The sequence below is a fragment of the Garra rufa genome, chromosome 10, assembly GCF_049309525.1.
Source record: "Garra rufa chromosome 10, GarRuf1.0, whole genome shotgun sequence".
Taxonomy (NCBI): domain Eukaryota; kingdom Metazoa; phylum Chordata; class Actinopteri; order Cypriniformes; family Cyprinidae; genus Garra; species Garra rufa.
In genome coordinates, this window is record NC_133370.1 from 15,416,350 (window position 1) to 15,436,648 (window position 20,299).

Consider the following 20,299-nt stretch of genomic DNA (forward strand, 5'->3'; position numbering starts at 1 on the left):
TGTTATCCCATAAAATTGTCACTACCGAAACTATCATGACCTATATATTTGGTGAAGTTTTGGTAGTGACATTTTTTTTTGGGGGGGGGGGGTGTTATTTCATACATTTGTCACTACCGAAACAGTCACAACCAAAACATTTGGTGAAGTTTCGGAAGTGACATTTTGTTTTTTTGGGTGTTATCCCATAAAAGTTTCATTACCGTAACAGCCACAACCGAAACATTTAGTGAAGTTTCAGTAGTAACATCTTTGTTTTTTTGGGTGTTATCCCATAAAATTGTCACTACCGAAACAGTCACAACCAAAACATTTGGTGAAGTTTCGGAAGTGACATCTTTGTTTTTTTGGGTGTTATCCCATAAAATTGTCACTACCGAAACAGTCACAACCAAAACATTTGGTGAAGTTTCGGAAGTGACATCTTTGTTTTTTTGGGTGTTATCCCATAAAATTGTCACTACCAAAACAGTCACAACCAAAACATTTGGTGAAGTTTCGGAAGTGACATCTTTGTTTTTTTGGGTGTTATCCCATAAAATTGTCACTACCAAAACAGTCACAACCAAAACATTTGGTGAAGTTTCGGAAGTGACATCTTTGTTTTTTTGGGTGTTATCCCATAAAATTGTCACTACCAAAACAGTCACAACCAAAACATTTGGTGAAGTTTCAGTAGTAACATCTTTGTTTTTTTGGGTGTTATCCCATAAAATTGTCACTACCAAAACACGACCGAAACATTTGGTGAAGTTTTGTTACACTGTGTCTACACCGGACACGACAGTTGTCGCAACGCGCCACAACAGCTAAAGTCTGTCTACACTGGACGCGACAAAGTGACCGTTGCAAATTATTTAAACTTTGTGTGAGCACGTCATAAATAGGACGCGGCAGCAGATTACTGTCGGGGATTTGCCGTGCCGCCCCGCGCTGCATCCAGTGTAGACAGCATAATAGGTTCTATTGTATTCTGTCGCGTTGCGCCGCTCGTGTCCGGTGCAGACACGGTGTTAGTGACATCTTAGTTTTTTTGGGTGTTATCCCATACAATTGTCACTACTGTAACTGTCACAACCTAAACATTTGGTGAAGTTTCAGTAGTGACATCTTTGTTTTTTTGGGTGTTATCCCATAAAATTCTCATTACCGTAACAGTCACGACCAAAACATTTCATAATTGTTTCGGTAGTGACAAAAGGGAACACATGATCCTTTATTTGGGGAAAATAAACACTATTTTAGTACAGTAATGCAATGTTTTAGGGCTAATATTCTGTTAATGTGATGTGGTCACTACCAAAACATTACTGTCATATACCAAAAATGTGTAGTCACAACAGAAACATGGAATATTTTGTTAAAAATAGAGTATACTGAATTATCAACTAATATGTTATGATAGTGTTTGGTTGAATGTATATTCAAACTAATGAAGTTAGCTATGATTAGTTTCAAATCAGTATGATCAACCTTTTGCCTTTTACAAAGAAAAACTGGATTCAAAATACAACAAATCTCATAAATTACACTAGAAATATTGTATTTTGTTACTGATTTACCTCTAAAAACTTTTTAATAAAATAGAAAAAATATATATTTACAAGGAGGATGTAAGCAAAATCTTAATAGGTAAATATAACCCTTCTTTTTAAATTAGATATTACTGTGTTTCAGTAGTGACAAATTTGGGAAGAGGACAAATATTCCTAAATTTTCTGAAAATATAATATGAGAATTGAGAGAAACTGCTCAATTACTAGAAATGTGTAGCCTACCTTGGATATTATATAATTTGCATTCATAAAACGTGTGGAAAATTTTTCAGGACGTTTGTAACTCTGACCTTGAACTAATTCTGTAGAATGGCCCATGTAATATTTACTGATAATACTGAAATGTTCCAGTATTTTTGTGTAGATTAAAAAGAAAATACTAGGATAATAGTAACATTTTTACAATGTCATATGTGACCCTGGACCACAAAACCAGTCTTAAGTCGCTGGGGTATATTTGTAGTAATAGCCAAAAATACATTGCATGGGTCAAAATTTTTGATTTTTCTTTTATGCCAAAAATCATTAGGAAATTAAGTAAAGTTCATGTTCCATGAAGATTTTTTGTAAAATTCCTACTGTAAACATATCAAAATGTAATTTTTAATTTGTAATATGCATTGTTAAGAACTTAATTTGGACAACTTTAAAGGTGATTTTCTCAGTCTTTTTTATTTTTTTGCATCCTCAGATTTCTGATTTCAAATAGATGTATCTCAGCCAAATATTGTCCTATCCTAACAAACCATACATCAATAGAAAGCTTATTTATTGAGCTTTCATATGATGTATAAATCTCAGTTTTAAATTTAACCTTATGACTGGTTTTGTGGTCCAGGGTCACATATATAACTGAGTTACAACAAATTTACACAATCTGTTAGAACAGGAAACCTTTTTTTGCAAAAAAAAAATATATATAAATAATCACAGAATAAATGTTTAGTGTTGCATAGAGCAAGCTTTAAGGCTGCACTACTTTAGTGCATTTGTGTATTGTTTTACTCTTCACCTAAATCTGCAGATTGAAGTTCATTTGAATTAGAAAAGCTGAGTGGATTACAAATGGGCCAAATCCTCCATTTTTTGACTAAAAGTTGATTAAAGAGACAAAGAGTGCAACATTCAGTGTTAAAAGCTCGCTTTTGTTCTCATTCGTATTTCAGTTGACGTAATCACTTTATTTCTAAAGGGTTTCTGATTTATTTTACAGATTAATAATTCATTTAGAACAATCGATTTCTGCATGTATATAACTAAATTTGATATTTTATTGTATTATATTAAACATAACTAAAAAAAAGCTTACCTTGATTCTTCTCACCCTCAGTGTGGTCTGGTGTGAAAGTCTGAGCGCTCGGAGCTCTCAGATGTTTAATGCCTCACCTTTGTTTCACACAGACAGAAGTAGGCTCCACATCCTCCTATTACATCATTAAAAAAAAACCCTCTGTGGAAAATCTGCTGTTCAGAAGTTCACACAATTGCGCAGAATTGACTGAAACTTGAAACTTTACACCACTGGGTTCCTTTCTCAGTGCCCACATTTTGAACTGGTACATTTTTATGTCTCCACCATTAAATGACAATAATTCTAATATGCAATCTTTCAGCAGTTTTATTCTTATTTGACACAGAAATAGGCAAATCCTAAAATCTTGAATATGCAAGCTTGTTTACATTTGCAGATTTAGAGCAACAGTTTCTAGCCTAGATTTTCTAGCACATTGTCTTAGTATTATTGTAAAAGTGAGTTGACTTTGACTATGTTGCTTATGTGCATGGGGTCTGAGCAGGGTCAACAAGTTTCACAAATTCAACCACAAAATGCAAGTGCAGCAAGAGCTGTCGAAATATAGGTTATACAGGATTTTGACACTTCATGGCAAAACCCACTTAACTCAGTCACAAGTGCTTCCTTTTTAACAGAATTTAAAACGTTTACCATAAAAAGAATATGAAATCAGTGTGACAGTGCATTACAAAATCAATTTAGAGACTACAAGGTTTTAAACAAAGGAAGTAAAGGAAACAAAAGTACGTCCACCACTATTACTTTCACAATCATAAATCCACCGTACAAAAAAGTAATTTGACAGTCAGTTTACTTATTCACGACTAATGTTGTATTGACATATATGAGCCAATCTACAGAACTGGTTTAAGATCAGAATTGGAAACATCTTTTTCCAAAAAAAAAATATTTGTATGTATGTAAATGGTACAATATCCAAGGTACAAATTTCTAGTAATTGTGCAGTTAAAACCAAATGTTTACCAAATGTTTCGATTGTGACAATTTTATGGGTTAAAAAAAAATGTCGCTTCCCGAAACTTCACCAAATGTTTCGATTGTGACTGTTACGGTAGTGATAATTTTATGGGAGAACATCCAAAAAAAAGATGTCACTACCAAAACTTTACCAAATGTTTCGATTGTGACAATTTTATGGGATAACACAAAAAAACCCCAAAGATGCCACTACCGAATCTTCACCAAATGTTTCGATTGTGACTGTTACGGTAGTGATAATTTTCAGGATAACACCCCCCAAAAAAGATGTCATTACTGAAACTTCACTAAATGTTTAGATTGTGTCAATTTTATGGGATAATGCTAAAAAAACAAAGATGCCACTACCGAAACTTCACCAAATGTTTCGATTGTGACTGTTACGGTAGTGATAATTTTATGGGAGAACACCCAAAAAAAGGAGATGTCACTACCAAAACTTTACCAAATGTTTTGATTGTGACAATTTTATGGGATAACAAAAAAAAAAAAAAAATGTCGCTACCAAAACTTCACCAAATGTTTTGATTGTGACTGTTACGGTAGTGATAATTTTCAGGATAACACCCCCCAAAAAAGATGTCATTACTGAAACTTCACTAAATGTTTCGATTGTGTCAATTTTATGGGATAATGCTAAAAAAACAAAGATGCCACTACCGAAACTTCACCAAATGTTTCGATTGTGACTGTTACGGTAGTGATAATTTTATGGGATAACACCCAAAAAAAGAGATGCCACTACCGAAACTTTACCAAATGTTTTGATTGTGACAATTTTATGGGATAACACAAAAAAAACCCAAAGATGTTGCTACCAAAACTTCACCAAATGTTTTGATTGTGACTGTTACGGTAGTGATAATTTTATGGGAGAACATCCAAAAAAAAGATGTCACTACCAAAACTTTACCAAATGTTTCGATTGTGACAATTTTATGGGATAACACAAAAAAAAACCAAAGATGCCACTACCGAATCTTCACCAAATGTTTCGATTGTGACTGTTACGGTAGTGATAATTTTCAGGATAACACCCCCCAAAAAAGATGTCATTACTGAAACTTCACTAAATGTTTCGATTGTGTCAATTTTATGGGATAATGCTAAAAAAAAACAAAGATGCCACTACCGAAACTTCACCAAATGTTTCGATTGTGACTGTTATGGCAGTAGCCATTTTACACAATAACAAGCCCAAAAAATTAGATGTCACTACCGAAACTCCACCAAGTTACTTTTAAACCTAGCTCTAAGATGCTAATTAGCACATGGTTAGCTAGCACAGTTCTGAACAGTACACATATAAAAATTTAATGTTATAGAATAACTCCTAAAAATAGTGTTTAATTGCAGAAAAATTGTGCTTGGTAGTGACGTTCTTTAAAGTTACACACAGACTTTTGAACACATTTACCTCAAACTAATAGGGACACAGGAATATTTTCTGATCATAAATGTAGGAGTGTAGTTAAAATCAGTCTCAGCCAATGGACTAAAACATGCACTGTTTCGGTAGTGATATGAATTTTTTTTTTAAACATGGTTTAATAATTTACAAAGAAAATAGGAATACATTAATTTTTTTTAAGAATCAAAAAGATACTTTAAAATACAACAATAGAAAAAATTAAATTTCAATATTTTCATAAGTTGAAATTTAGGATTTAGGGTTCAGGACAGTCACCTCCCAATTGCAAGTACCCAATAAATAATGATTTTATATATATTAAGCTTACTGATTTTTAAAATATTACTGCGGCTTTCAATAGATAATAAAAGGATCTTTGTGAACATCTAAGATTCGAATACTTCAAGAGCAATACTTGTACTTAAATGCTTTTAAATGTGTTTTTTTTTTTTATTGTGGGAACACAGCAGTTTGCCCCAATTCTGTAGAATGTCCCATACACAGCACATGTAAAATGTAATAGTTTCATTAGCAAAGATGATCCAAAACACAACCACACTTAAGCATATTTATTGTAAAAAATACATATAAAAACAATTTTTCAGACATACAAAAGATTTAGGCATAGAAACAGCATCATGGACAAACAAAAGACAAAGCCATTTTGAAATGCAATACATATTTACACTTTAATAAATAAATACTCAATTGTTCTTTAGCAGAATGAAGGCAGATTGTCTGTGTTTGGGGATGTGACTATATGCAAATCATATTGACCTAAAAAAAAAAAAAGCATTCCCAACTCATTCATATTTGACCGACAACTGTCAAAACACAGGATCAAGCGGGTAGAAACCCTTAGCACTGATAATTACAGAACTCGCTATGGTATTTATACTGTAATAATATTTCAAGAAAATAAACAAAGACCAACTTTTGGAGTTAGCTAAGCCCCAGGTCAGTATAGTAAATATGGATACTGAGGTATGGCACCACATAAGTTAAAGGGCAAAGGAGCCAAGAGAGCTTTAAAGATTGTCAAAATATTCTGACAATACCTCCCCTCCACTCCACAATGCACTACACCGACACAAAAACATAAATGTAACTGTAAAAATGACTTTTGCCTTTGACTCACACAGACACACTTGGCATTTCTCATGTTTTCAATCGGAAAGAACCGTCAGACTCTCCTGTAAAGGAAACGCATTGCAATACTCTCAAAGTTAGAAGTAACCTCCCCACTAAGAAGAAAAAAACACCTCCATTCTGAGTTCTTTTTGAGAAAGTAACAGACCCAATGACCTCTACAAGACACGATAGAATAATGAACATAACACCCACAATCAGAAACCCCATGAACCTCAAAACATGAAAAACCTTCTCAAAGTATTTACCCTGTCTAAAAAAACAAAAACAATTTACCTTTCCATCGTATTTAATCCATTGTTCTTTCCAAGGGGGTCGATGACATTGTCATAATTACCCATCAGCTGTTCTCAATCTCCATCCTCAGGCAAAGCATACGCCATATGGCGTTTACTGCGCCTGACATACATCTCTGCGCCACAGATGGCCTCATTCAAGTAGAGGAGGCCTGGTGCAAAGAGTGTAAAGTGACTGGATTTCTCTAGGCTGCGACGTCAGAGAGGCAATTTCACAAACCTTCCCTCCAAGAGTAGTACATGCTGTCAAAATCTTCTGCATTTGAGTACACACTTGAACACACGCAATTCACTGCAACCAATAACATCCATTAAGCTAACTACTGGAGGTATCGCTCTGATCTGTTAACAATATACAGTTCTCAAATGAGTAAAAGCAATCAGATCGAGGTTAAGAGAGCTTGATGTGGCAACGAGAGGGAGTTTTGCCTCAATGATGGATAAAATCACTATTCGTGGTATCTATTGGAAATTTCACTCTGCCTTTTAATGTTCCTATAGTAACAAAAAGGGTAAAAGATCATCCCCCAAAAATATAAAACATCATGCCTCATATGTAATCCTGTGCAATATTTACGCATGTACAACTCATTTGCTTTCATCCGGGATCTGTCCAACAAAATCAAGTAGTTCATTCAAGCCAACGCAGCCCCAGCAGGCTGCACAAAACCAAACGCTAAGCCCGGCATAAATTACAGATCGCCACGTTTCCATGGTAAGAAGAACACCATCCCTCCGGGAGATCGAGATGTCCACGCGGAGACACGATCCATGTGTAACTTCTCTCCATTTATGTGTTTCTTTTACAAAGTTCTTTTCAGTTTCACTCTGAGCTTTGAAGTAAAGAGTTAAGAGAGGAAAGGCAAGCAGTGCAAACCCGCTGTTCGCGCAGGTGCCGTAGAGCAGAGAAAAGCCAAGTCTCAAGAGTCATATCAGATAGTTAAAGCCAGGCTCATTTGGGGCCAGAGTGGTTAAGCTGACCACAAGTGTTGATGCTTGTTATTTGTTTTTGTTCCTTTGTCTTTCTCTCAATCCTCTCATCAGAAAATATAAGCTCCTGCCAGGGGGGTATTGTCTCCTAAAAAGATGAAACATAAAAAAATATATATATACTCTTAAAATGTTATAGGGTTAGTTCACGCTGTGTGTTGCAATGGGTGCCGTCAGAATAAGATTAATAATCCACATGACTCCAGTGAAACGCAAAGCTGCGTGCTTGTAATAAAATGTTGGCTCTGACTAAAACAGTCCTTTATCTATTATTAATATTGCTTTTTCCAGTGAAAAAAATTGTCTTGTCTGAATCAGGAGAGACTGATTTACTGTTTGCAAGGGAAAAACAATTGATTTGTTCTTATAAACATGCAGCTTTTTGCTTTACAAGACATTGATTGACTATAGTCGTGTAGATTATTTTGATGTTTTTATCAGCTGTTTAGGCTCTCATTCTGATGGCACCCATTCACTGCAGATCCATTGGTGAGCAAGTGATGTACTGCTAAATTTCTTCAAATCTGTTCAGATATAGAAACAAACTCATCTACATCTTGGATGGCCTGAGGGTAATTACATTTTTAGCTAATTATAATTTTTGGATGAACTATTCCTTTAAAGGAATCGTTCGCTCAAATATTGTTCAAAAACTTGTATGCATTTCTTTCTTCAGTGAAACACAAAAGACGATATTTTGAAATATTTTAATGTCCATACAATCAGTCAATAGGGTCTAAAGTTAAAAATAGTTATATTAGTTATAAGTATTGTATCTTCCAAAGAATAAAAAGTCACAATACATAGGTGGAACAATATACACACTGTAAAAAAAAAACAAATTGAGTCAACTTAAAATAATTTGTTACCTGACTGCCTTCAAATTTTAAGTTATGTCAACTTTAAATGTTAAGTTGTACTAAGCGACAACTTGGATATTTGAGTTGAGTTAACTTAAAATTTTAAGGCAGCAGGGAAACACTTTTTTTTTTAAAGTAGACTCAACAAATTGTGTTTTTTTAACAGTGTAGGTGAGTGACATGTAGGGATGTAATGATATAAAAAAAATATCACGATAGAATAATCTCAATATGAAGTCAACAATAAAATATTTCATAAAAAAAAAAAGACTATCTAATGCACTTTGAGAGTTTAAAATTAAGAGCTCCAACCCATGTTCTTAACTAATAAAAAAAACTTAAATTTACATTGTTTTAGGAAGCCAAACTAATTAATATAATAAACATATTATTGTTATTCCTATGACAGTAATAGCCATATATTGAAAAACAATTGCACTGTAAAATAAATAAATTTTTCATGTGTGTTATTTTTACTTTACACTACAGTAGGGAAATTCCAATACTTCTTTCCTAATTTCTACACTTAAGCGGTATTTTGAATTTGGACTGCAGTAACATTACCCATTTAAACCACTAGCTGTCAGCAATTTATACATTACAATTAATACAAGCATTTGTTTTGATGGAAAAGCAGAGCTTTTATTTTGACAGAAAACTCCAGCTTCAGTGAAAACAGGATAATGTGTCTTACTACAAACCTAGTGAAATGCTATAATCATCTGCCATGAAAATAAAGCATAACTGGTGGTTGGCGCGTTCCCAAACGTGTGCTATACGCACAGCACATGCAATAAATGAGTTCACTGCATTTACTGTGAACTGAGTCGTTCTGAGCTGTGGAAAACACTGGATCGTGAGCAGATCGCCTTTTTAGTTTGTTTGACAGATACTTTCCCAAAACATAATGGCCCATAACACAACTTCAAACACCTATAATGTTAGAATAAGAAGTTTAGGTATATTTGAAAAACCACACTTTTTTTTGTTGTGTCGTTTCAGGTCTGCAATCGCGATACCACAATATTAATAATACCATTACATCCCTAGTGACATGAAATTTTAATAAATGCAACGGATTTAAATATATTTTAACAAAGAAAATTACTTTAATGACCAAACTCACCTGAGTCAAAGTGTCATTGCACGTGAAGACATGAATCAATCAAAAGGATGCTCAGGGCAGCACGGCTTCACTTTGCTCCATGTGTCAATGCAGCTATTTAAAGACATATCAGCCATTACATATTTGAAAGCATTTGTATAGCACTTTCTTTTCGGATTTAGGTTGGTTATAGTTACCTCTTATGGTAGACACACAGGCAAGCTAGTCGAGCAATGGTTTCCCCCTGTAGCAGGTCTTCGAGACAGATCGAACACTCTCCACTGTCCTTAGCTAGCACATCAGCTGTTGGACAAGATACGGTAGAATTAATAACCAAGATATTAGCAGATGAAAGAAAACAATAATAAAAACAAAGAGGATGCTTACTGTTATAAGGGAGAGGTGGAGAAGTCAGACAACTTAGAAGATGGTCCTCGATTCGCCCTCCAGGGAACGGCTTGGTGCAGAAGGGACAACGAATAGCTGGAAAGGAGAGGAACATTTTCATTTGTCTAGGATTGTAAAATGGAGATGCAGAAAGTTTTGGTTTCATGCAGAAAGGTTTTGTGACATGCAGGTCACAGTAATAAACGGGTGAATATGCGCCTTTGTGGCCCACTTTCTGAACCCTCTGGCTGGACTACAACCAATATAGTGTAAAAAAAAAAAGAAAAGAAAAAAGATCGTCAGCAAACTGTGTTTACTGCGTCTTTGCGTTTCAATCCATCATAGATCATCCTGTCAGGAATGCTGGAAATGTCTATAAACCCCAACACCCAATTACACCGCAAGCTCATTAGTCTCGTGCAGACTCATTAATCTTGTTTTAATCACCTTCTATGTTTTATTTGGTTTAAAAGAGAAAAAAAAACACTGCACTGAGATTGGGTTTTGTGTAATTTATTATGTACAGTAACACTTTTCAATAAAGTCATATTAGTTAAAGCATTAACTATTGTCAACAATAAGCTACATGTCTATTACAGTATTTATTACTCTTTGATAAACTTAAATCTAAGTCTACTCATTGCAGGTTCATGTTAGTTTAGGACTAGATTACAGATTTTTTAATAAACTCAGCCAAATACGATATAAATATATGATCAAAATAGAATATCTCAGTCCTATCCTAACAAACCATACACCAATGGAATGCTTATTTATTCAACTTTATAAACTGACCCTTATGATGGTTTTGTGCTCCAGGGTCACATATTAATAAATGTTAAAGTTAACATTACCTAATACTTAAGAATATTATTGCTAGTCCCCGTTAATGAATGCTAACAAATGGAAGTGTTGCCAAACTTTCATTAAGCTAACTAGTTGATGAACAACGTCTTTGGATTGACTTTTGCATGTGGAAAACAAAAAAGACGAATAATAGAGATCTCACTTTCTTTGCTAATTTAAAAAAATGGAGTTAATGGTGAACAGAGCTGTCATTTTGTCCATCTTCTGTGAAACTAGCATAGATCTAAAACAATATTAGGAGAGTAAACGACGACATAATTATAATTTCGGGGTGTACTATGCTTTTTGAATATCATGAAAAGACCATACAGGATTGTTTTGGTTTAATATACTGGGCTGTTGAACATTTTTTGGCTGTCGCTCAGTGTAAATAGGGCAGGTTTAAATGACAGAATTGGAGCCGAACAGGGTGTAACGTCTGAGATGACTACTGAGGGAAAGAAACGATGAGTCTTTTGACTTACCACCGTGTCGGTTGTTGACCCTGTAGAGGCCGATCCACGCCTCAGACACTGGCCGGGCGTGAGTGCCCCTCACCCGGGCAGACCTGGCTGTGACGCCGCCGGCGGAAGAATGGCGACCACCGGGCAAGCGCTCCGAGAAAGTGCGCTGCGGTGCACGGCCTATTTCCTCCCCGCTCACAGGGCCTGCCGGACTGCCGTCATCCTCGCGTTTGTCCTCGGCCCCGTTTTCGTCCGTCGGAGAGGCCTGGCTGCTCAGCGACGGGGACATGTGGCTGTCGGCGGGGCTGCCGTCGCTGCTCGTCTGCTGCCCGGTATCCGAGTCGCTGCCCTCCTCCGACCGGCTGCGGTTCGTTTCTGAGTCATGGTCGAAACTCCCGGAGAACTCCACCATGAGGCTAGTGGGCCTGGTGCTTCGGATTCGTCGACAGGAGTCTCTCTTGATGCCATCTTTATCGAAAGGTGTCGAAGCAGTCTCCTCGTGTAAACGGCTCGATCTCGTCCCCATGTTAAACGGCGCGCAGAGCTCCCTAATACCGATCGATCGATGCCTGATCAGCTAACCCGATTGCTTCCGTCACAAAGCCCTTAGGCCGTACAAGCATATGCCACATTTATTAAGAAGTCATAAAAGTAGCACTGAGACGTGTTGTGTTTTAATTTCTCTTTCAGTTATGACAACAGCCTACCGCATTTTCCTGGCAGTTATGTCCTGTGGTCCCCGTTCAACACACCATTCCGGAAGCTGGCCTTTTTCCTTCTTCGTTCAACCGACAGTGTGACGTCACGCCCTAAATTAACTTTTTATCCAATCATAGAGAAGGCACATGAATGTTTGAAAAGTATGTGAGTTCGTTTCGTCATTATTAATTCTAGATTAAATCAATAAAATTAGTATTTGTTCTTTATTCGATTATGTGTTTGTGATACTTTGGCAATAAAAACGTCTCTGTACAGTCATTTCCTTATTCAGAGGACACATTTTTCTCACTTTAAAAATTATTTTAAGCTTTATTGTAATAGTTTACAAAACTGCAGAAGTAAGAAGGCCATTAGAGCGTTTAAAATTGATATAAATATGACATTGTAGCATAAAATTGTATTTTTTCCTTTGAAGATTATTTATATACACTCTACCATTCAAATGTTTTTGAAGAGTAAGTCTCTTCTGCACACCAAGCCTGAATTTATTTGATCCAAAGTAGCTACAGCAAAACAGTTAAATTCTGAAATATTTTTACGATTTAAAATAAAATAAATTAAAATAAAAAATTTTTTTTATATTTTAAAATGTAATTTATTTCTGTTTTCAAAGCTGAATTTTATCATCAGAAATCATTCTAATATTCTAAATTTGCTGCTCAAAAAACATTTATGTTGAAAACAGCTGAGTAATTTTTTTCAGGTTTCTTTGATAAATAGAAAGATCAGAAGAACAGTATTTATCTAAATAAAAATCTTTTGTAAGATTATAAATGTCTTTATCATCACTTTTGGTCCTTTCAAAGCATCCTTGCTAAATAAAACATATTAATTTCTATAATTTATAATTTAAAAAAAGAAAAAGAAAATAAAGAATAGTATAATGTTTAATGTTACAAAAGCTTATTATTTCAGATAAATGCTGATCTTTGGTTCTTTCTATTCATCATTCTATTCATCATTTTATAAAGTAAAAATATTTCAACATTTTATTGTTTTTGCTGTACTTTGGATCAAATAAATGCAGGCTTTGAACCATTTACTGACTGGTAGTGTATTTTTGTTGTATTATACTCTGGCTCTAGTTGATTGTATTGCATTATTCTCATTAAAAAAGTGACAAAATACTAAACATTTAAGTTTTTTTGTTAATCTTTATATTGGGAAACAACAGTGAACACTTCAAATACATTTATCAAATCTATGTTGATCATGCTACATATCACTGCATATAGTATCAGTTTTAGAATTATATTAGTTCATAATTGTATAAATTAAATGACAAACATATAATTTTTAAACAAATTATATACTATTAAAATGACAAAATCCTTATCTTCAAAGCACTGATTTCGATCCAACTGGTGCCGTTTTCAAAATACACTGCACAGGAATGATCCACCAAGACATTTGTCTCAAAGAAAATGATCAAATCTTAAAAACAAATCCAAAGAGTAAATATAACTGCAAAAGTTATTGTTTGATCTGAACTTTTTCTGAGTCAGCAATGCAAGTCCAAACAATACAAGGGTCATGTTTACTTTACTGCATCATTCGATTCCATCTTGTCCCAAACATGTTACATGTGCCATAAAAACATCAGCCATAGGTAGCTATGAAGATGTTGGTTGCTCAGAAGATGCTCTTATTGCTTTGTGTTGGGGTCTCACTGGCGCAAGATCTCATTATAACAGAAAGGTTAATCGACATTGAGCTAAGGCTGAAAGCCACTGAGGAAACACTGGAAGAACTGAAGAGAGAGAATGAAGGTAAATATCTCCTAATAATAATAATAATAATAATAATAATTGTATGAGTTCGCATCTACATCATATGTATTTTCTGTTTGATCTATTTTCACCTTTATAAGATACGTTGATTTGTCGAATCATTTCTGGCCCAAAAGACTATAACAAAATTCTGTATTGCTCATTCTGAACAGCTTTAAGAACTTCCACTAAAGCCGCAAGTGATAAACTCGAATCTATCCAGGCAGAAAATAAAGGTATATTAAAAATATTATTATGCAATGTTATATTTACAACCAAGACAAAACAAGTCTACTTATCTATTCACAGTCAAAAAGGTTGCCTTTTCAGTTGGACTCCTGGCATCTGGTTCACAACAAATTGGACCCTTTGATACTCGGAAAACTCTGGTGTACCAAAAAATCTTTACTAACACTGGAAATGCATATGACTCCAACACTGGTAAACCTGTGCCATTCATATTTCTTCATGATGTTAATTGTTCAATGCATATTCAAGTAATAAAAGCATTCATGTTTATGTATCCACAGGTATTTTCACAGCACCAGTGAACGGAGTCTATTTCTTCAGATTTTATGCTCACGCTCAAACTTCTGACCAAATGGCAGTCAGTCTCCATAAAAATAATCAGCTCCAATGCTCTGTGTATTCTATGAAGCCTCAAAACAACGCTAATGGCAGCAATGGTGTCGTTCTCTCACTGCAGAAGGGTGATGAAGTGTACACACAGATGTGGGAAAACAGCTGGGTTTATGATGATGGAAACAGCTACACCAGTTTCAGCGGTTTTCTGCTTTTCCCCATGTGAGTGTCCACAGAATAGAAAATTGGACGTGACAAAAAGATATGCTTGCCACCATATCTTTTTGTGTAGTGTTGTAATAATAATATTTGTGTGATATTTGCCTCAAGGGAGGAGAACATTGTATGCATTTTACATATGGATTTCAAATGGTAATGAACACGTTTTTTAGTATGCAATACATTTTTTAACAGCCTAGTCTGGATTGCAGTTCACCAAAGGAATAATTTACTCAAAAATAAACTCACCCTCAGGGTATCTAAGATGTAGATGAGTTTGTTTCTTCATTAGAACAGATTGGAGAAGTTTAGCATTACATCACTTGCTCACCAATACTTCCTCTGCAGTGAATGGGTGCCGTCAGAATGAGAGTTCAAACAGCTGATAAAAACATCAAAATAATACACAAGTAATCCACACGACTCCAGTCTATCAATAAATGTTTTCTAAAGCAAAGAATTGCTCATTAAGATGTTTTAATTCCAAACTGTACCTGATTTTTTTATGATAGTGAACTAGTAGAATATTAATGGATTTTTATATATATGGGCTTTATTTGTATAATATTTACATAATTCTACAGAATTGGTGCAAACTGCTGCCTCACAAGCAAAAAACACATTTAAAAAGTATTTAAGTATTCAAATCTTAGATGTTGACTAGATCCTTCTTTGATCTGTTGAAACCCATCAGTAAGCAAAACCATAATTTAGTGGGTGCTTTCAATTGGGAAGTGGCTGTCCCCAACCCTAACCCATACATTTCCACTTATGAAAACAATCTAGAATTTTTGGGTATTTTATTCCACTGTTGTTTTTAAAAATATATATTTTAGTTTTTTTTTTTTCAAATCATGACACTTGAAAAATGTCCAGCATTTTCAACATCATTACTGAAACAGTGATAAAGTATGTTTTAGTCCATTGGCTGAGACTGATTTTAACTACACCGGCACACCCCTACATTTATGATCATGTATTCCTCTCTCTTATAGCTACAAGGTGTGAGTAGATAGGTCCCATCATTTTGAGGGTAAACTGTTTTCAAATGTCTGAAAATTTGCGTGTAACTTCAAGGAATGTTACTACCGAACAACTTTTTTCAGCAACTGAGCACACTTTTTTGAGAGTTATTCCATGACATTTAGTTTTTGTATGTGTACAACTGTTTAGAACTGTGTTAGCTAACCATGTGCTGATTAGCATCTTTGAGCTAAGTTCAAAAGTATCCTGTCACTACCGAAACAGTCACAACCAAAACATGTCATCATTGTTTCAGCAATAACCAATGGGAGCCCATAATTCTTTAATTTGTGGAAATAAACACATTTTAGTACATTCATGCAATTTTTTTGTAGGTTTTAGTATGAGGGTTAAAATTCTGTGATGTGGTCCCTTGCGACATTTGTTGTCATTACTGAAACATGGATGTTTTGTCAGTATACTTATATGTAATATATACATGTTTTGTTCAGTAAATGAAGTATACTGAATTATCAACTAAGATGTTAGGATAGTGTTTGGTTCAACGTATATTCAAACTAATGAATCCTTAAGTTTGAAATCAGTATGATCAACATTTTGCCTTTACAAAGATTCAAAATTCTCTTAAAGGGGTCATCGGATGCCTATTTTCCACAAATTCATATGCTTTTTTAGGGTCTTAATGAAAAGTCTAATATACTTTGGTTAAAAATTCTCAATAGTAGTGTAAAAAAAACACCCTTTAACCTTGTCAAAAGTTCACAGAAGCATGTAGCCTCCATTATCCAAAATGGAAGACGATTTGAACAACTAGGACTCTAAAAAATGTCTGCCAGCCCCCATCCAAGCTGACAGAGTTTGAGAGGTGATAAGGTAATTGCGATAAAAAGGAAAAGGATAATTGCCAAATGCAGATGTGCAAAGCTTGTCACATCATACCCAAAAAGACTTGAGGCTGTAAAAGCGCTTCAACTAGTACTGAGTTAAGGGTATGAATACTTATGCAATGTACTTATTTCAGTGTTTTATTTTTAATAAATTTGTAAAATTTGCAAATCTGGTTTTTGCTTTGTCATTATTATGGTGTATGGAGTGTAAATTGATGTGGGGAAAAACTAATTTAAAGCAGTTTAACATAATGCTGCAACAAAACAAAATGTGAAAAAAATGAAGGGGTATGAATACTTTTGCAAGGCACTGTATATTTACAAGGAAGATGTATCCAAAATTTGAATAGGTCAATACAACCCTTCTCATTAAATTATATATTACTGTGTTTCAGTAGTGACAAATTTCCAAGAAAGGACAAATATTCCAAAACTTTCTGAAACACAATATGAGAATTAACTGAAAATGTGTACTGTGGATATTACAATTTTTCAAACAAAATTAAGTGGAAAAAGAACATTTTTTCCCCAGACGTTTCCAACTCTGACTTTGCACCAATCCTGTAGAATGGCCCATATATATATATATATATATATGAGGCTAATCCACTCTGTTTTAATAAGATTTCCTTTATTCTTTCTTCATTCCAACATCAGAGCTGTAACAATTCATAACCTGTTTCACAGTTCACACACCACATGCCATTCTGAATTACAGTTAATGTCATTCCACACACCACTTTTGTACACAACTGTACAGTCCTCTTCTCCATTGTGATCGTTTGGCTCTTTTTCCTTCCAGTTGGTAAAAGTTAAAGGTTGGTCACTCATATCCACAAAATGCCCTTCTTTCTTTTTGTCTGTTGCACCAATATATATGTAAATAGACTGAAGGGCAACATGCATTGAAATTAGCACTTTGTTCTCATCTTCACTTCTTGGCAGGGCAATTTTAGCCCCAGCGTCAGAACACAACTTCTGTGCCTTTTCAAAATTTCCCACCAGCCCATCAGACACATAATATTTCTGTCCGACTTTCTTGAACAAGTGAAATCCTAGAACTAAACATTTGAAAAACCATTACCTTACATAAACACATTCTTACATGAATAAAAGAAATATGTATATTGTAATTGTTGTTTATGTAGAAAAATTGTACCTTTCTCAACTGTAGTGAGTCTGTCTGTTAGGTATTTGACATCTGACTGAAGTTGTGTTATTAATGCACTTTGGAGAGCAGTGCCTGTAAAAGCATAGCAGAGTGAATATCAGAAGCAGAACATACCTAGAAGTATATTTGGTATATGTAACTATAAACTCAATTAAGATATGGTTAAAGGAAAATAATTGATCACAATCTAGACTACTGCTTCATTAGTTTTACATTAATCTCACTGTTTATTGATTGTTTGACTAATAAGACACCCGGCCTGACAAAATGATTTGAAATATAAATGTTTTTCTGTTTAATAAAATAAAATAAGTATATATATATTTTTAAATATAATCTATTCACTGTGCTTTAATTTTACCTGGTGCACCTGGATTCCCCTTGTCTCCTTTAGGGCCATCAACACCAGGTGGTCCTAGTTTCCCTGGGGGCCCCTGTGCACCAACTCCTGCGGAGGAAGGCTGACGATTAAAATCTCATTTCTATGATCTGCAGTCGCCTTATCTTTCAGCATTATGTTCCACCGCTACATCAAACTTAAAGCTATAGTTCACCCAAAAATGAAAATTTACTGTTTATCTGCTACCCCCAGGGCATCCAAGATTTAGGTGACTTTGTTTCTTCAATAGAACACAAATGAAGATTTTTGCAGTCTGTCATTCACATAATGGCAGTCAATGGTTACCAAATGTTTAAGAGTAAAAAAACATACCCAGACAAAAACAAATTAAACCCTGCGCTCGTGACGATACATTGAGGTCTTAAGACACATAATGATCGGTCTGTGCAAGAAACTGAACAGTATTTATATCATTTTTTACCTCTGATTTACCTCTTTGTGTCTTAAAACTTCAATGTATCATCACAAGCCACAGGGTTTAATTTGGTTTTGTCTGGGTATGTTTTTTTTTATTATTCTTAAAGATTTGGTGACCATTGACTGTCACTATATGAGTGACAGACTGCAACAATTTGAGTTAAAAATCTTTGTGTTCTACTGACGAAACAAAGTCACCTACATCTTGGATGCCCGGGGGTAAGCAGATAAACATCAAATTTTCATTTTTGGTGAAGTATTCCTTTAATGATTTAACTTAAAGGTTCCACACCAAGAACTAAAAGCATTAACCTGGATCTCCTTTTTCTCCTTTCGGTCCAGGAAACCCGTCTCTTCCATCTCTGCCAGGGCTGCCGTTGTGTCCAGGTGTGCCCGGAACCCCAGCATAAGCTGGACAACTACTTTCAGCTGCAGATAGTAGCAGCACAAACTCCATTAGGAGCAGTGCAGCAAAAAGCTGATGATTTAACAGCGCCATCTGCTGTTCACTGTGGAAACAGCAACATTTCTATTGATGCAATGTTGTATTCAATCGACAGAGAACATGAACCCTCGAGTCCAAAGCAAAACATTTTTTACCGTTTATAAAATTATTTTCACGAACAATTGATTACAAACAAGTTCACAATGAAAAGTAAAAATAAGGTAGCCCAAATGTAGTTATAGTTATAAAATTCTGAAACTGGAAAACAACGAACAACTGACATGTACTTCAGCTTTGAGTTTTAAAAAGTCCTTACCAGAACGATGTAAATCTACCAAGAGATCAGGCCTAGCAATCAGCACTAAAAGAAAACACAACTGTGAAAACCCTTTAACAAATTTCAGTGACGTAGTTAACCAGATCAGAGTTCAATGTCAAAACAAATAGAAACAAATATCATTTCACTAGCTTTAGACCTGTATATCTGTCAGGCCTATATGTTGTTCTGTAATTTATTTGCTACTTACAGTTATTGTTTTTGCACTGAAAAATGCACACTTCACGACCTAATCGAGGTGAATCAACTTGTTGCAGATGAAAGGTTTCTTTTTCCAATAGATGCTCAGAGCTTGTCTAATGCAAATGCACTGTTTGAACAACTGAAAGAATGATAAGACATCAAATGTTTGCGTTCCCGAGAGAAACTTTCTGACTAACCCATTTAGCATTCTAAGCTAAAGCTAAAATACGGTTTTGGACACACTTTAGGTTGTGAAGAGCTAAATTCCTCTGACTGACTGAATGCAGTTCATTATTGATTACTTAAATTAGTGGTCATTGTTCATTATTATGCATTTTACCAGAATTTTGTTTTCTTTCTTCCTGTTATGATGCCTCTGTGATATAGCATAAAAAAGATTTCCATCACCTTTAACAAGTAACTGAGAAATCACAAGATCAATATTAAAGCTGCGAGCAGCGATGAACGGGCCCTCGCACACGGGCTCACCGCCGACCGGTGGCTTCAGGAAAACAGCAAACGGTGGGCAGTATGCTTTTAATACAGTAAATGTAGGAGAAATATGTCAAAGTCACTTAAATGTGCCAAACTTGCCGCTGCCAGCTGGTGGCGCTATGCTTATAACTGATTATTGGCATGTAGATGTGTTCAGGCCAGCACTATTATCAAACATATGAAGTTTGGTGCAGATTGACCTTGGTATGTTTGAGTTAGTGAAATATATGATATATCCTGCTGCCAACAGGTGGCGCTATGATAATATCTGAATATTGGTCTTTAGGTGTCTTCAGGCCAGGACTCTTACCAAACCTGTGAATTTTGTGGCAG

General features: G+C 35.0%; 3 protein-coding genes across 3 annotated transcripts; 1 reads left to right on the forward strand and 2 right to left on the reverse strand.

The window, feature by feature from the left end:
* Positions 1-5,814: 5,814 nt before the first annotated feature.
* LOC141344112 (uncharacterized) lies at positions 5,815-12,238 on the reverse strand. The gene is made up of 5 exons (XM_073848859.1): positions 11,379-12,238; positions 10,048-10,143; positions 9,858-9,963; positions 9,682-9,774; positions 5,815-7,783 (listed from the first exon to the last, which is right to left on the reverse strand). Exons 1-4 carry the CDS (start codon positions 11,881-11,883, stop codon positions 9,717-9,719), a joined length of 765 nt encoding a protein of 254 aa, XP_073704960.1. The 5' UTR covers positions 11,884-12,238; the 3' UTR covers positions 5,815-7,783; positions 9,682-9,716.
* A 1,228-nt stretch (positions 12,239-13,466) lies between these two features.
* On the forward strand, positions 13,467-15,989 carry cbln13 (cerebellin 13). Its single transcript, XM_073848887.1, has 4 exons — positions 13,467-13,846; positions 14,020-14,082; positions 14,156-14,287; positions 14,377-15,989. Exons 1-4 carry the CDS (start codon positions 13,693-13,695, stop codon positions 14,652-14,654), a joined length of 627 nt encoding a protein of 208 aa, XP_073704988.1. The 5' UTR covers positions 13,467-13,692; the 3' UTR covers positions 14,655-15,989.
* Positions 15,990-17,132: 1,143 nt separating this feature from the next.
* Positions 17,133-19,378, reverse strand: hbl4 (hexose-binding lectin 4). Its single transcript, XM_073848886.1, has 5 exons — positions 19,268-19,378; positions 18,819-19,015; positions 18,051-18,137; positions 17,678-17,761; positions 17,133-17,579 (listed from the first exon to the last, which is right to left on the reverse strand). Exons 2-5 carry the CDS (start codon positions 19,003-19,005, stop codon positions 17,200-17,202), a joined length of 738 nt encoding a protein of 245 aa, XP_073704987.1. The 5' UTR covers positions 19,006-19,015; positions 19,268-19,378; the 3' UTR covers positions 17,133-17,199.
* Between the last annotated feature and the right edge of the window lie 921 nt (positions 19,379-20,299).

Excerpts from the sequence above, each read along its gene's own strand:
- LOC141344112 (XM_073848859.1), bottom strand. The coding sequence starts at position 11,883 with ATGGGGACGAGATCGAGCCGTTTACACGAGGAGACTGCTTCGACACCT. Across the intron at positions 10,144-11,378 it reads GGTCAACAACCGACACGGTG|CTATTCGTTGTCCCTTCTGC; the intron begins GTAAGTCAAAAG and ends TCTCCTTTCCAG. Across the intron at positions 9,964-10,047 it reads TCCACCTCTCCCTTATAACA|CTGATGTGCTAGCTAAGGAC; the intron begins GTAAGCATCCTC and ends CTTGTCCAACAG.
- cbln13 (XM_073848887.1), top strand. The coding sequence starts at position 13,693 with ATGAAGATGTTGGTTGCTCAGAAGATGCTCTTATTGCTTTGTGTTGGG. Across the intron at positions 13,847-14,019 it reads ACTGAAGAGAGAGAATGAAG|CTTTAAGAACTTCCACTAAA; the intron begins GTAAATATCTCC and ends CATTCTGAACAG. Across the intron at positions 14,083-14,155 it reads TATCCAGGCAGAAAATAAAG|TCAAAAAGGTTGCCTTTTCA; the intron begins GTATATTAAAAA and ends ATCTATTCACAG.
- hbl4 (XM_073848886.1), bottom strand. The coding sequence starts at position 19,005 with ATGGCGCTGTTAAATCATCAGCTTTTTGCTGCACTGCTCCTAATGGAG. Across the intron at positions 18,138-18,818 it reads AGGAGAAAAAGGAGATCCAG|GAGTTGGTGCACAGGGGCCC; the intron begins GTTAATGCTTTT and ends CTTCCTCCGCAG. Across the intron at positions 17,580-17,677 it reads ACTCACTACAGTTGAGAAAG|TTCTAGGATTTCACTTGTTC; the intron begins GTACAATTTTTC and ends TCAAATGTTTAG.